Below are 16703 nucleotides of genomic sequence, written 5' to 3'. Positions count from 1 at the left end.
GTTTCTCCTATATATATTTCCTCCTGTCCGTCGGTCGAATGACTGGGGTGGGCGGAGCCTAGGAGGGATCATGTGACCAGCTTTGCTGGGACTCTTTGCCATTTCCTGTTGGGGAAGAGAATATCCCACAAGTAAGGATGACGCCGTGGACCGGACACACCGTTGGAGAAAGTAATTTATCAGGTAAGCATAAATTCTGTTTTTTTTGGTGACTCAGATAAAACCTATGCATTTTTAAACTTTCCATTTTACATTTGTTATCAAGTTTACCTCTTTGTCTTGGTATTCTTTGTTGAAGGACCAGCAATGCACTATTGGAAGCTAGCTTAACCCCTTAATGACAACTGACGTACCAGGTACGTCATGCAAAAACTAGCAGTTAATGACAATGGACGTACCTGGTACGTCAGTTGTCTAACAGAGTGCTGGAAGCCATCACAAATGCTTCCAACAGCTCTGAGGGTATTGCAGTGATGCCTCGATATGGAGGCATCCTGCAATACCACTTTACAAGCCTCCGATGCAAAGAGAGCCACTCTGTGGCCCTCTCTACACCGGTAGCGATAGTGCCAGACTGCCAGTGTCCACTATCCGGGTGTGAAGGTGCGTGCGCGCGTGCACGATGTGCGTGCGCGTGCACGAGGGGATGAGTGTGCACGTGCATGTGAGTGTTCACGGTGCGCGTGCATGGTGCGCGCGTGCACGTGCACACATTATCCACACTGACACCAATGAATGAGGGCAAAAAAGGGAGAAAAAGGAAAAAAAAACAAATTTGAAATATAAAAGGATCTGGGAGGGGGAGGGGGTGGGGGTATCGGGGGGGGCTGCTACACTACAGAAATAGTCTTAAAGTTAAAAATAAAATAAAAATACTTTTTGGGGGGTTTTTGGGGCCAAACTGGGTATTGGCAGACAGCTGCCAGTACCCAAGATGGCGGTAATTAGGTAGGGGAGAGGGTTAGAGAGCTCGAGGGGGGATCAGGGAGGTTGGGGCTAAGGCAGGGGTCCATCACAGCTAAAATATTTTATTATTTTTATTTAAAAAAAAAAAAAAACTCCTTTATTTAGTACTGGCACACTTTCTGCCAGTACTTAAGATGGCGGGAACAATTGTGGGGTGGGGGAGGGAAGAGAGCTGTTTGGGAGGGATCAGGGGGTGGGATGTGTCAGGTGGGAGGCTGATCTCTAAAATTAACCCTGCAAACTCCCTACAAGCTACCTAATTTAACCCCTTCACTGCTGGGCATAATTAACGTGTGGTGCGCAGCAGCATTTAGCGGCCTTCTAATTACCAAAAAGGAACGCCAAAGCCATATAAGTCTGCTATTTCTGAACAAAGGGGATCCCAGAGAAGCTTTTACAACAATTTCTGCCATAATAGCACAAGCTGTTTGTAAATAATTTCAGTGAGAAACCTAAAATTGTGAAAAATGTAAAGTTTTTTTTTTTATTTGCTCGCATTTGGCGGTGAAATGGTGGCATAAAATATACCAAAATGGGCCTAGATCAATACTTGGGGTTGTCTACTACACTACACTAAAGCTAAAATTAACCCTACAAGCTCCCTACAAGCTCCCTAATTAACCCCTACACTCCTGGGCATAAAACACGTGTGGTGCGCAGCGGCATTTAGCGGCCTTCTAATTACCAAAAAGCAACCCCAAAGCCATATAAATCTGCTATTTCTGAAAAAAGGGGATCCCAGAGAAGCATTTACAACCATTTGTGGCATAATTGCAGAAGCTGTTTGTAAATAATTTCAGTGGGAAACCTAAAGTTTGTGACAAATATTGTGAAAAAGTGAACTTTTTTTTGATCGCATTTGGCGGTGAAATGGTGGCATGAAATATACCAAAATGGGCCTAGATCAATACTTTGGGTTGTCTTCTAAAAAAATATATATACATGTCAAGGGATATTCAGGTATTCCTGACAGATATCAGGGTTCCAATGTAACTAGCGCTAATTTTGAAAAAAAGTGGTTTGGAAATAGCGAAGTGCTACTTGTATTTATTGCCCCATAAATTGCAAAAAAAGCAAAGACCATGTAAACATTGGGTATTTCTAAACTCAGGACAAAATTTAGAAACTATTTAGCATGGGTGTTTTTTGGTGATTGTAGATGTGTAACAGATTTTGGGGGTCAAAGTTAGAAAAAGTGTGTTTTTTTTCCATTTTTTCCTCATATTTTATTATTATTTTTTTAGTAAATTATAAGACATGATGAAAATAATGGTATCTTTAGAAAGTCCATTTAATGGCGAGAAAAAAGGTATATAATGTGTAGGTACAGTAAATGAGTAAGAGGAAAATTACAGCTAAACACAAACACTGCAGAAATGTAAAAATAGCCATTGTCATTAAGGGTAAGAAAATTGAAAAATGGTCCGGTCATTAAGGGGTTAAAGAGACAGTCTAGTCACAATTAAACTTTCATGATTCAGATAGGGCATGCAATTTTAAACAACTTTCCAATTAACTTTTATCATCAAATTTACTTTCTCTTAGCATTCTTTGTTGAAGGCTAAACCTAGGTGGGCTCATATGCTAATTTCTAAGCCCTTGAAGCCCACCTCTTGTCTTAGTTGATTTATGACAATTTTTTTACAGCTAGAGAGTGCTAGTTTATCTATGCAAAATAAATAACATTGTGCTCACTCATGGAGTTATTTATGAGTCAACACTGATTGGCTAAAATGGAAGTCTGTCAGAGGCTTAGATACAAGTAAATCACAGAAGTAAAATGTAGAGTAGACTGTCCCTTTTAACTCATTAGGTGAGCCAGTGCCAGGGCATTTATGTACAGACACCAGTCAGCAGCTAGCTCCAGTCATGCTTTGGTGCTGCTGAGCCTACCTAAGTATCCTTTTCAACAAAGTTTACCAAGAGAACAAAATAAATTAGATAACAGAAGTAAATTAGTTGTTTAACTTGCTGTATCTGAATCATGAAAATTTATTTTTACTTTACTGTTAAATTTTGGGCTTCATTTAGCTGAAATCCCTTTTTATGTTAATCAATTCCATAACTTTAAACAAGAGACTTTTAGTTTATTATCTATTGACTTGCAGTTACTACTGTGTTGTGCTAAATCTTAAATAACTCTGCATGAACACGTTATCTATATGGTTCACATGAACTAGAAGTCTCCTGTTGTGAAAAGCAAATAAAAAGCATGTGGTAAGAGGCTTTCTATAGGGGCTTAGAGACAGGCATTATATATAATAGTTTAGTCAAAATTAAACTTTCATGATTCAGATAGAGCATGCAATGTTAAGCAACTTACTAATTTACTCCTATTACCAATCTTTCTTCATTCTCTTGGTATCTTTATTTGAAAAAGCAAGACTGTAAGCATAGAAGCCGGACCATTTTTGGTTCAGAACCTAAGTAGCAATTTCTGATTGGTGGCTAACCAATCAGCAAGTGCTACCCAGGTGCTGAACCAAAAATGGGCCGACTCGTAAGCTTACATTCAAATAAAGATACCAAGAGAACGAGGAAAAATTGATAATAGGAGTAAATTAGAAAGTTGCTTAACATTGCATGTTTTATCTGAATCATGAAAGTTTAATTTTGACTAGACTATCCCTTTAAATTAATCCAAAATATGACATTCATATTGTCTGTCTTTTGGAGAAATACATTCGAAGATGAAGTGAACGCAAAGGTAGACCAATAAGTGCAATGAGGAATGCCCTCTTGTGGCAGTTATTAAGTGCTGACACTCCTTTCTGATGACTGAGATTAAAAAATTAAATGTTCAGAGATGAGTTTGGGTATTGGGATGGGTGAGAGTGTTGGGATGGGAGAGTTAAGAGGGGAATAGGGGAATATAAGGAATTGAGTACGAATTGCTATTCGTAAGAGAAGAAATGATGGGAGTATCAGATGAGTAAAGGTTTGATATTTACTTGTGGGGATGATAAATTGCTTTGATAAAATGTGGGGGCGGAGAATAAAATATTATGAGTGAATATTTGGCTGCTGATACCATCTTTTATTTTAAAGAATAAAAATAAGAAATGTTAAGTCCTCTATGAGCATACAAGAATATGGTGGTTTTCTAGACAATGATTTATCTTTGATAGGTAGAACAGACAAACAACAAAATGACTGGTATAACTTTAGGTCACATTAATGATCACTAAGTGATATGACATAATGAATTGTATGTGCAAGTAATAAGGAACATATAATATGTCTTTAAACTGGAAGTGTGCAACTTAATCTAATACAGAAGTCGGTAATCAATGCGGCTAACCCTTCTGTTTTTGTGTTTAGATCCACAGTGAGAGTGTTTCATGTGCTGGAAAAGCTTTGAGAAATGCACTGAGAAACCAAGCAGCTGATTTAATTAGGGATCGCATGTACCTAACTGGCCTCTGTAGGTAAGTACCATACACTATAATCTGCTATAAATAGGCGTCATTTGTCACTTTGCACACAGCTATTTAAAAGATAATGGCATGTTCTAAAACGTACATAATGTTTTGTTTTTTTTAAATTTGCTTAAAACAACAATTTACAAACTTTTGCAGATATCTAATCCCAAACACCGTATTTTCACCCTGTATTTATATATTTATTTGCGCCCACAGTGATCTGCACCTTTCATTTCATAGGAGTCTACAGTAACTGTCAATTTTGATGCTAAAGTGCCGGGTTTTTAAAAATTCAATTAAAAACAGGGGCACTTTAATTCATCAAAATTTACATTTCACTCCTGTAGTGAAAAAAAACTTACCTTTTAAACTTCACAGCAGCTCCAGCTTCCTCCACCCATTGCAAAGCCTCTTCCTGGATCTAAAATGAGGAATCCGGCTTCCTCCAATCACGGTGTTGAATCAGACACTGATTCCCCCGGGGGGGGGGGGGGAAATGACCTATCCATCATTTCTGACATCAAAAATGGCTTGTGATGACCGGGGGAAGCTGGAGCTGCTGTCAAGTTTAAAAGGTAAGTTTTTTTTTTTTTTCTTAACAGGAGTGAAATGTAAATTTTGATGAATTCAAGTGCCCCTGTTTTTAATCAAATTTTTAAAAACCGGGCACTTTAGCATCAAAATTGACATTCACTTTAAGCTGCATTTTGTCTGATTTGAAAAGAATGATTTTATTAAGGTTAATCTTCGCTGGCTTTTAATTTAAAGACATCATTTTGAGGTGCAGTTGTTGGTTTGTATATTATTTGATTGTGTATAAAATACTTAGTAATAGATAAAACTTGGGGTGTTACAATGCTAATAGTTATCTGTATTTTGAAATTCAGAATTCAAACAATATTTATAAGTACATAATTTTCTGGAAACATTAGAGATGGCATAACCCAGGAACCAAGAAAGGCAGTCATTAAAGGGATACTAAAGTGAAAATTAAAGTTTAATGATTCAGATAGAGAATACAATTTAAAAAAAAACAACAACTTTCCAATTTGCGTTCATTATTTTTAAATTTATAAATTATTTTTATTTGTATACTTGTTAAGGCACCAGCTCCTATTAAACATGTTCAATAGTGTACAGTGTATACATAAGTGTTTTTGTGATTGGCTGATGGCTGTCACGATACAAGGAAAGGGAAATTGGGACAGACTTTGAATTTCTTTCTAATGACCCCAGAGGCAGAACTTTTTTCACTTTCTGCAGTGAGATTTTTTTTAGTAAAAATTGTTCTGCATATCATCTTTAAATAAAATTCAATTTTAAATTAGGCAGTTCAATTGCAATGTGTTGGTTAACTAAAGAATAAAGCAATTTTTAAAATTTTATAATATAGTGCACTAGTTGAAAATTGCATTGCAAATTAGCTGCAGACATGCAGAAATGTAGTAATTAAAAAGGTGCATTGCTGATATGAATGTCTTACAGACTGGGAAAGGCTAAGAGGCAGGTATATAAAAATCTGAGAGCCAGTCAACAATCAATGGACTGCTCACTTCAAACAGCACTTAGCTCTAGATGCAATTACACAGTGCAGCCAGATTACAGCTCTGTTTGAAGAGCATAGTCTAAAGTACAGCAGTGCTGCATAGTTAAAGTGCATACAGTTCCTGCATGTGCCCTGATCTTTCTGCAGACATGATGCATTTTGTGCGATGACATCTCAGATCACTGCATGTTCTGCCTTGGGGCTAATGACACGGTGAGTCCACGGATCATCATTAATTACTGTTGGGAATATCACTCCTGGCCAGCAGGAGGAGGCAAAGAGCACCACAACAAAGCTGTTAAGTATCACTTCCCTTCCCATAACCCCCAGTCATTCTCTTTGCCTCTAGTGCAAAGAGGAGGTGAAGTAATTAGGTGTCTGTTAAGGATTTCTTCTATCAAGATTTTTTTGTTTTGAAGTCAGGGCAGGATTGCTCTGCCTTCCATCACTTTTGGGTATAGCTGTGCTCCACGTTAGTCTCTTCAGTAGGGCTGTGGTAGTTTTTAAGCAGTTGCGAACTTGTGAGGTGGGCGTTTTCCTAACATTTTGCTGCCCTGGTATAGAAAGCCTGAGTACGTTTACTCTGTCTTTCTTTTTTCTACAGGCCTCTGTGCATCCTCTCACGCTAGGTAGGCTGTCCTCCTGCCGGATGGCTAGATGCGGGTAAGTGTTCAGTCTTCTATAATTTGGGGGACTTGCACTTCAGAAAATAGACTGCAATTTTTGGACACTATATATCCTGGGGTAGGATATTTCGGGCAGGATGCAGGCACTGGTGACAGGAGACTAGGGGTAATACTTTATAAAGTATTCCCTGTTTATGGTATAAGGCTCATTAGGGGAAAATGAGTGCAGTGTTTCTCATGTTTTTTCCTGATCCCCTGTATATTTGTTTTAAGGGTACTTAATACTACTATGAATTGCTAGAATGCTACCCTTAGAGAGCACACTCTTTAATGCTGAGCGGTGCAGTGTTGGGTTTTCTTCAGATTATCACTGTGTGTAATATTTTAAATGGCACTTTGTTTTTCTGCTGCCGGAGCAGGTCCAATGGCGGCTATGACAGGATGAGGTGCGTGATAATTATAGCTGTGCACTGCATCTCTGTCTGCTTGTGTATTTAGTTAGTTAAATTCCGCCTTCTTCCTTAGTTGTGGTGGGGAATCGCCATTTTCAGCTCTCCTTCTGAGCCTGTAGTTGGCCACGCCCCCTTGTCTCCTTAAAAACGGAGCGAGGGGTTGATAGTGAGATTTCTCTGGAGGGCTCATACAGGGCAAGTTGTAAGAGGTCTTTATAAGGTACCTGTTCATGTCAAAATAAGAAGCGTTATCGCAGCTGTTGCTGCGTGTAGTTAGTGATCGTTCAACTGCCGTTCAGACACTAGCTGGCTTAAGTGCTTTATTCATCTTATAATCACACAGTCAGGAAGCTCTATCTCGTGTTAAATTATTATATTTTGTATTATTCTGCCACTATATTTTAACTCTATATGTTATTTTTTATTTTAATTAAACTTTCAGTCTATAGTGCTCCAGCCTATATAGGGTTAAATCTGTTGTGCTCTTCCAGCCTATGTGGGCTTATGGCTGTTTAATGGGCATTTTTTTTAATTCAACCAAATTCTGTTCCTATGTAATTAGGATGTCTTGAGTTACAACATTCAGCTGTCACTCATTCTTTTCCTGACAGTTATGATATATTATCAGGTCAGGGGTGTCGCTGTGGCAAAAATGTAATATATTTTATATTTATATGTTAACCTCTGAGCCCAATGTCTCCTTGGATGATGCTGTTCAGAACAGTTTCTCCTTTGTGTCCCAAGTTTTCTCTGGCATCACATGCAGTGCCCTGCAGTTCCTCTCAATCTCCTGGAGGAGTTATTTGCTTACAGAGGGTAAAAGCTCGGTTTCGGACTGTATAATTCCTTCATCTGGTGCTGAAGTAGTTCTCTTCAGATCAAACCTGAACTCCCTTGTGTATTATTTAGGAGGGGTTGGCTACTGGATAAACCTCGGCTCCCCTGTCGTGGTAGATCCTCAAAATCTAGTACATTTAACGTATACTAGGATTCATCTCTGAAATTTTTTTCCTGTTTCCTACTGTGATAGGAGAATTTTCTCAGGTAAGCTGTCTCCTTTGAATGTCATGGTTCATGATGTTTAAAGTAGTAGGTGCCATTGCTATTTTGGTTAAGAGATCTACAATCCATATAAAGTATAGATGCTCTTGTAAGGATGGAAGCCTTTTTGGACAAGTGTGGCATCTTTTTGGTTCGACGCTTTGTCTGATTTTATTTGGAGGACTCAGTGAGGATATCCAGGACATAAGGGCAGTTATGCCACTTTTTTATACTGTTACTTCCTTTGTAACTTCGGCTTCCCCTTTGTCTTCCAAGCAGTAGCAGTTCAAGTCCTCTTGGATACCTAGTCAGTCTTGGATCAGGGAGTAGTAATTAAAGAAACCCGCAGTTTGCTCTTATCAGCATGAAGCGTTTGCCCTTAGAGGGGCAGTCTATTTTGCACGTCCCAAGATTATCTGTAGTCCAGATAAGAGGAAGGGCGTTCTGGAAATGTGTTCAGTAGCTAGGGGGCTAACTTGCTTACCTTGCAGGCGGACAGTGGAAAGGATCTTCCACCCTGGGAGTAATGTTCCAGTTTCGGAACAGGGGTTAGTTTCTTTTTCATTTTGTTTGAAAAAAAAGAGGGATCTTTTCCTCCTAATTTAGTCAGTAAATGTCTGACCAAGTTTTTCAGAGTGCCGTCTTTCAGGACGGAGACTATTTGCTCCATTCTTCTTGGTGCAAGAGGGTCAGTTTATAGCGACCCTAGTCTTTAAGGATATATACTATCGGGTTCCATTTTCAATTAAAGATTTTTTAGTTTGGCCCTTCCGGACAAAATAATTCTGTTTGTGGTTCAACTATGGCTTTGCCACAGTTTCCAGTGTTTTCTCTTTATGGGCTGTAATTCGGTTACCGGGATTGCAGGGGCGTCCTTCCTGGACGCTCTATTAGTTCAGGCCCCATCTTTCTGCAAGAAGGTGGAGCTGGAAGGGAGCTTCTTTGTCTCAGCTTCAAGGGGAGTGTGCTTAGGGACTATAATTGATTCCCTATCGTTAAGATTCTGTCTGACGGAGGTCAGAAGAGTCAAATTCCTTTCTCTTGCCTCTCTCTTCAGTCTACTGTTTGGCATTCAGTGGCTCAGGGTATGGAGGTGATTGGTCTGATGGTGGCTTCCATGGACATCTTCCCTTGCTCGATACCGTATGTGAGATTTGCAGTTGTGCATACTCAGATAGTGGAATAATGCTTGTCTCAGAGACTATAGGTCAGTCAACTAGGGCCTCTTCCTATGGGGTTTTAATTGGATCTTCGGTCTCAGGACTCATGCTTCGGAGTCCTTACTGAGCGTTTGGGACTGCGGCCGCCAACCTGCTGGACTGGGGAGGAGTCTAGGACTCATTGAAGGTGCAGGGTCTTGGTCATAGGAGGTCTATTCTCCCCTTCATCATTTAGAGTTGAGAGCAAGTTGCAATGCCCTGATGTTTTGGCTTCAGTTGTCTTTAACCCAGTTTATTGGGTTTCAGTCAGAAACCATAGCCTCTGTAGCTTACATCGTCCTTCAGGGAGGAACTCTGAGTTCCTTATTCATGATTTAAAGTGTTCAGATTTGTCTGTGGGTGGGTGCTCACAGTTTCTGTCTATTTGTTATCCACTTTTCTGGAGTGGACTTCTAGGAAGCGGATTTTGAACAGACTGACTTCCCATCCTGGGAAGTGGGAACTCCATCCGGAAGTGTTCTCTAGGTTATCTTCCACGTTGAGGTTACCAGAATTGGTTCTGTTAGGGTCTTGTCAGATCTCCAAGTTCGGTTCGAGGTCAAGAGATCCTCAAGGCTTTCTGATAAATGCTCTGACAGTTCCTTGGAACTTCAGGTTGGCATATCTTTCTCTCTGTTTGTTCTCCTTCCGTGAATCACTGTTTGGTTCAAGTGGGGAAGAACATTGTTTTTCTCCTAGCTCCTGTGTGGCCTCGCAGGGTCTGATAGGCGTATCTAGTAGAGATGTTGTCTCTACCTCTGTGAAATTTCCGCTGAGGAATGATCTTCTGTTTCAGGGGTCCGCCATCTTCATTTAACTTTCTCTGAAGTTGAATGTTTGGAGATTAATCGCTTATTTTTTAACTAAGCATGGGTTTTCTAATCGGTTTTTGAGATCACGATTCAGTCTAATAAGCCTATTGCTAGATAGATTTTCTATAGGATATGGCATGATCTCAAGGATCTTATTTTTTTTCCAGGTAGACCTTGAGAAGGGGTTATGTGTTAGTACCCGCAAGGGTCAGGTTTCGTTTTTTTTCCATTCTGCTGCTCTAGCGTCTGGTGGACGTGCCGGAAGTACAATATTTTTTCAGGTCCTGTCTGAATCAGGACTGTGTTTAAGTCTGTTGCTCCCTTGGAGCCTTACTCTTGTTCTTAAAGTTTTCTTCAGGTTTCGTTTGAGCCTATGCATTCCATAAATATTAATTTATTATATTGGAAAGTTTATTTTCTTCTGCTCGGAGGATTCCTAACTCTCAGCTTGTAGTGTGGTTTTCCTTATCTCGTATTTCAGGCAGTCAAGTCCTTACCTGGGTACATACGTGACAGCACACATTTGATACAACAAATTCAAGCAATTACTTGGCTTGACAACTACACTTGGCTATCCATAGACGTCTCAGCCCTTTACTCTAGCATCCCCCATGAGGAAGGCCTTAAGGCCCTAACACATATGCTGAGAAGACACACTAATTACTCAGAGGAATTTATTACTTTTCTTGAGGAACTTACCAGATTTCTCCTCACACACAATTACTTTGTCTTCGAGGGCCACTACTACCTCCAAAAATGTGGCACTGCCATGGGGGCCAAGTTTGCCCCCTCATATGCAAATTTGTATATGGGGTATTTTGAACATCTTTACCTTTTTGGGGGTAGGCTGGCCCTCGAGGACAAAGTAGTCATATATGGCAGATTTATAGACGACCTAATTATAATTTACAAGAAAAATACAGAACTTACAATTCAGGAAATCATTGACTACTTCAATAACAACACACTCAATTTGACATTTACGTACCAAACCAACGATCAAACCATCGATTTTCTGGATCTTACACTAGAACACAATAGACAAGGAGACATTATGACTAGCACCTTTAGGAAACCTCTTTCAAGAAACACGATACTAAGAGCAGACTCCTGCCATGCCCCCCACACACAAAGAGGCATCCCTAAGGGTCAGTATCTTAGGCTGCGAAGAAACTGTAGTTCTCTACAGTTATATATTAAACAAGCTGAAGAACTCACCAATCGACTAATAGCTAGAGGATACAAGAGAAGTCTTCTTTTGAAAGTCAAAACCCAAGTAATGAGAATGGACAGGACATCACTATTAAACAGCAAACCAGTAAAGAGTTCAACTAACAGTATAAACAAGGACACAATTAGACCAACTACCTTAGAACACATAAGCTTCGTAACCAGTTATAGTAATCAATTCCACACAATCAAAAGAATCATCAAGAAATACCTACCAGTTCTCAATGGTGACATTACCTTAAGGGACAAATTACACAAACATATTAGATTTGTAGCTAAAAGAGCACCAACAATACGAGATAAGATTACACACAAGTTTCACAACAAAATCTCACCAACCACCAACTGGCTTACTCCAACTAAAGGCAATTATAGATGTGGTCATGTACCCTGTAAGAGTTGCAAATATACTGATAAAAGTCTTACCTTTACCTCTTCACAGACTCAAAAATCTTATCCCATTACTACTAGAATGGATTGCACATCCACATATATCATTTATCTAATCACATGTACATTTTGTCAACAACAATACGTAGGAATTACAACACGTCCCCTAAAAGACCGTATTAGAGAACATCTCTTGTCCATAGAAGAAGAATTCCCTAGAACTCCAGTGGCCAAACATTTCCACACACACGCACAAAAGTTAACTCACTTTACATTCAAAGCTATAGAACAAATTATTAACAATCCATTAGGGGGAGATAGGAACAAATTACTATCCAAAAGAGAAGTATATTGGATTTTCATGTTACAAACTAGGGTACCCCAAGGTATGAACAAAAGATATGATGTAAACCTATACATAGAGTAAACAAATATTCTTCCAACACACATAAATCAGTGCCATGAGTCCAAAAAATCCCCTACATAAAAGAAAACAATAAAAGAAAACAATAAAAGACAGATACATCCATACACCAATATACAAAAAAGATCCACCAAAGGTTATATAACAACTCTCAAGCAAGCCTATCCAAGCCAGACCGGCCCCCTTTTCCTAAATATCTAAAGAAAGAGAGAAACATATTCTTGTTTTTAGTTTAATTTCTAAATGTTCTTATTAAGCTCCTATGTTTGCTATTTTCCCCTTTCCTTCTTCAGTTCAGAGTAGCCACCCTTCAGCTGGTAGGGTAGATAACTCACGTCAGTTTCCTCTTAACCAATATGGAGCACCATCTCCTCACTTTGTTTGTTTTTCTTATAACAATTCTAGAGAGGTACACCATATTGATATTTACCTATCCAAGTGTTGAACAAAGTGATATACACTCACTAGTCTTACACCATGTAGGGGTACATTAAATTAACATCAAATCAGCAAAGAGTACCACTTCCTTCTAGCTTATTTATAAGGAGGCAGGGAGAAAAATATAAGTTTAAATACATTCCAACACAGGGGATTATAGCATGTATAGTATAGTATGTTATTAATGATTTTAACTAATGGACATTACATACAACCAGCTGGGGACCTAGAAAGGATCATTAAAAGCCCCACTGTGTCTAGATAGAGCACGAGCTCAGACCAAGGGGTTTAAATCTAACTGAAGTTAACTAAAAATTGTCTTGTTACTTCATTCCAACACACCCTGTCTAGGTGTACAAACATATTGATCCTGGTTCATCCTGGCTTATACCCAGTATTTAGCTAGCACACAAAAAATGTCCCCACTTTCTGTAACCAGTATCAGTACCGCAATGGCTGAATTGTATGTATGCATATATATGTGTAAAATATCATGTATTATCAAGTACAAAGCATTTAGAAATTTGTTTGTTATAAATTCTGTTCCATCGGTCTCTTGCGGAACGGGGTCAATGTTATTAACTAGGGAGTGACCAATACTCTATCTATTTTAGAAAATATCATGCATCACAAGAGTTAATGATCTGAATGATCTTGATTGGCCGCTCACATCCTCATATTGATCCCGACCGCCAGAGACTGATATCTCTGATGAAGCGCATGTGCTCATGCGCGAAACGCGTTAGATGGAGCTCACCTAACTTGTTGTAAGCCTGCATTGCAATAAACTCCATTACTGACCCCAGGACTCAGCTTCCTTTTTCCTCATTTCATATCTTTCTCTCTGTTTGTTCTCCTTCCGTGAATCACTGTTTGGTTCAAGTGGGGAAGAACATTGTTTTTCTCCTAGCTCCTGTGTGGCCTCGCAGGGTCTGATAGGCGTATCTAGTAGAGATGTTGTCTCTACCTCTGTGAAATTTCCGCTGAGGAATGATCTTCTGTTTCAGGGGTCCGCCATCTTCATTTAACTTTCTCTGAAGTTGAATGTTTGGAGATTAATCGCTTATTTTTTAACTAAGCATGGGTTTTCTAATCGGTTTTTGAGATCACGATTCAGTCTCGTAAGCCTATTGCTAGATAGATTTTCTATAGGATATGGCATGATCTCAAGGATCTTATTTTTTTTCCAGGTAGACCTTGAGAAGGGGTTATGTGTTAGTACCCGCAAGGGTCAGGTTTCGTTTTTTTTCCATTCTGCTGCTCTAGCGTCTTCTGGACGTGCCGGAAGTACAATATTTTTTCAGGTCCTGTCTGAATCAGGACTGTGTTTAAGTCTGTTGCTCCCTTGGAGCCTTACTCTTGTTCTTAAAGTTTTCTTCAGGTTTCGTTTGAGCCTATGCATTCCATAAATATTAATTTATTATATTGGAAAGTTTATTTTCTTCTGCTCGGAGGATTCCTAACTCTCAGCTTGTAGTGTGGTTTTCCTTATCTCGTATTTCAGGCAGATAAGGCAGTTCTTCATACCATGTTTGGTTTCTTCTTAAGGTAGTTTTGGATAGAGTTTTTAATCAGTAACTTTTTGTTCCTTCTTCTGTCCTAATCCTCCTCCTCCTAAAGAATGTCTGTTGCACAACTTAATTGTTGTGTGGGGCCTTAGATTTTACCTACAGGCTACGAAGGACTTCGTCAGTCGTCTGTATTGTTTATTTGTTTTTCCAGATTGACATAGTGGCCAGAAAGCTTCTGTCACTTCTCTTTCTCTCTGGTTGAGAAGTGTTATTCGTAGAAATTCCGCTAGGGCAGTGTTTTTCTCTTTGGGTCTTCAAGTAAGAGGCCTCTGTAGAATGGATTGCAAGACAGCGTCTTGACCTTCTTTGCTCTCTTTCTAAAATTTATAAATTTGATACTTTTACCTTGGCTGAGGTTCGTTTGGGTGAAGGGTTCGTCTAGCAGTGGTACCTTCTGTTTAGGTTACCTGTCTTGTCCCTCCTGTATCATCTGTGTCCTCTAGCTTGGGTATTGATTCCCAACAGTAATTAATGATGATCAATGGACTCATCGTGTCATTAGAAAGAAAATAAAATGTTTGCTTACCTGATAAATTTATTTATTTCTTGACACAGTGAGTCCATGGCCTGCCCTGTTTTTCTCAGACAGGTTGTTTTATATAAACATCAGGCACCTCTGCACCTTGTGTTATTTCCTTTCTCTCCTTTTCCTTCGGTTGAATGACTGGGGGTTGTGGGAAGGGAAGTGATGTTTAACATCTTTGCTGTGGTGCTCTTTGCCTCCTGCTGGCCAGGATTGAGATTCCCAACAGTATTTAATGATGATTCGTGGACTCACCGTGTCAAGAAAGAAAGAAATTTATCAGGCAAGCATAAATTTTGTTTTTGCCAGAAAAAAAATCGACTTCTAATTTGAAATTCAAAGTAATTGCTATTTTTATTATGTATTTGTCAATAATGCAGTTCTACTGTATTTAAAGGGACATTATACACTAGATTTTTCTCTGCATATATGTTTTGTTGATGATCCATTTATATAAACTATACAGCTTTTTTTTAAAAAAAATTTAAATATACTTTTGCTTATTTTTAAATAACATTGCACTGATTTTCAGACTCCTAACCAAGCCCCAAAGTTTTAGGAGAATACTGATGTATACCTCCTCCAGCTTGCTCCTGTTTGTGTAAAGAGTCTTTTCATATGCAGAGGAAGGGGTAAAAGGAAGTGTCTGCTTTTTTGCCATAGAACCACTTGCAGTGGGTGTTGCAGCTAACCTTTTCAACAGTGCTAAACTGGGAGCTTCTAAGTAAGTTTTTAAACCATTTTATACTGGATTTTTAGATCAGTATCTGTGCACATTATTCTTTATAGTAGTATCTATTACATGCAGTTAAATGAAAATTGGTGTATACTGTCCCTTTTAATGGTCCTTTAAGGCCTTCTGTTATTTAGTCATTGTAGCAACATCTGATGCACAGAGATTAGCCTTTATAACCACTAAGATGCTAAAGAAGCATTTTAAACACTCCTACAAATATGCAAATCTACTGATATGAATTTAACTAATCGGCTAAAAACCTTTATTTATATATATTCCAAAGGGATAGCACTCCAGAATTCAGCACTGTAAAAACCCAGGGTGCTGTAAACGTATTAACAGCAGACAAAGAAGCCACTTTTAATGTGAACGTTTTCGAGTTACAAAACCCTTCCTCAGACATATATAAAGTGTATGTATATGTGTGTGTATATATGTGTGTGTGTGTATATATATATATATATATATATATATATATATATATATATATATATAGATTTTAAGGTGGATAAAATAGTGTTTCAAACAAGAGATATAGCCAGTACGTCTCACCATGACATACATAATAATATTAGCAATGTATTAAATATGCATGCAGAAAATGAAAAAATACAAATTGTAGCTGAATAATTAGCACTTAATTAGCACTTCCATCAGGTGTCGCATATGCAATAAAATGTCCTCATATAATGTACTAGCTAAAAGTATGTGAAACAATTCCTTGTAATATTGTAAGAAACTTTTGACGTATTATTGTTTTATATTTAATATTTCAAGAATGCGCATTGAAGATAGCAATTCTTAATGTGCGCTAACCCGACTGTGTTCGTCCTAAGTTGCGAACCCCTATGCGCGATACACATACAGGTAAAACTCTAAAAATTAGAATATCGTGCAAAAGTTCATTTATTTCACTAATGCAGCTTAAAAGGTGAAACTAATATATGAGAGAAACTCATTACATGCAAAGCAAGATAGTTCAAGCCTGGATTTGTCATAATTGTGATGATTATGGCTTACAGCTCATGAAAACCCCAAATCACGAGTCTTTGTTGACGCAAATTTTTTTCCACGAATCGTGTCATTTCCTGTTAACCTTGGAGCCAAAAGTTGTTTTTTTTTACCTGGATTTGCGTCATTTTTGGGGCCAAACAATTTGTTATATTAAGTCTCTCCCTCTTTTCCTCTCTGCTTTCATTTGTTATAGAGGGATATGATGTTTGCTTTGTTTTGCATATAAGCATTTTTTTCCCATTCCTGAAACTATTTTGAGGAAATTGGATTTTTGTTTAAATGTTATTTCTTTTACAAAGATATGACGAGTCCA

General features: G+C 38.5%; 1 protein-coding gene across 1 annotated transcript in view; it reads left to right on the top strand.

Annotated features, from left to right (window-relative positions):
- RAPGEF5 (Rap guanine nucleotide exchange factor 5) overlaps positions 1 to 16703 on the top strand; it is a 603491-nt gene that overhangs the window by 191111 nt on the left and 395677 nt on the right. The window contains exon 3 of the mRNA XM_053714138.1: positions 4288 to 4394. Within this exon, the coding sequence (XP_053570113.1) occupies positions 4288 to 4394 (107 nt within the window). The remainder of the gene's footprint in view (positions 1 to 4287; positions 4395 to 16703) is intronic.

The sequence above is a fragment of the Bombina bombina genome, chromosome 5, assembly GCF_027579735.1.
Source record: "Bombina bombina isolate aBomBom1 chromosome 5, aBomBom1.pri, whole genome shotgun sequence".
NCBI classification, from domain to species: domain Eukaryota; kingdom Metazoa; phylum Chordata; class Amphibia; order Anura; family Bombinatoridae; genus Bombina; species Bombina bombina.
This window is presented reverse-complemented; position numbering and strand designations above follow the sequence as displayed.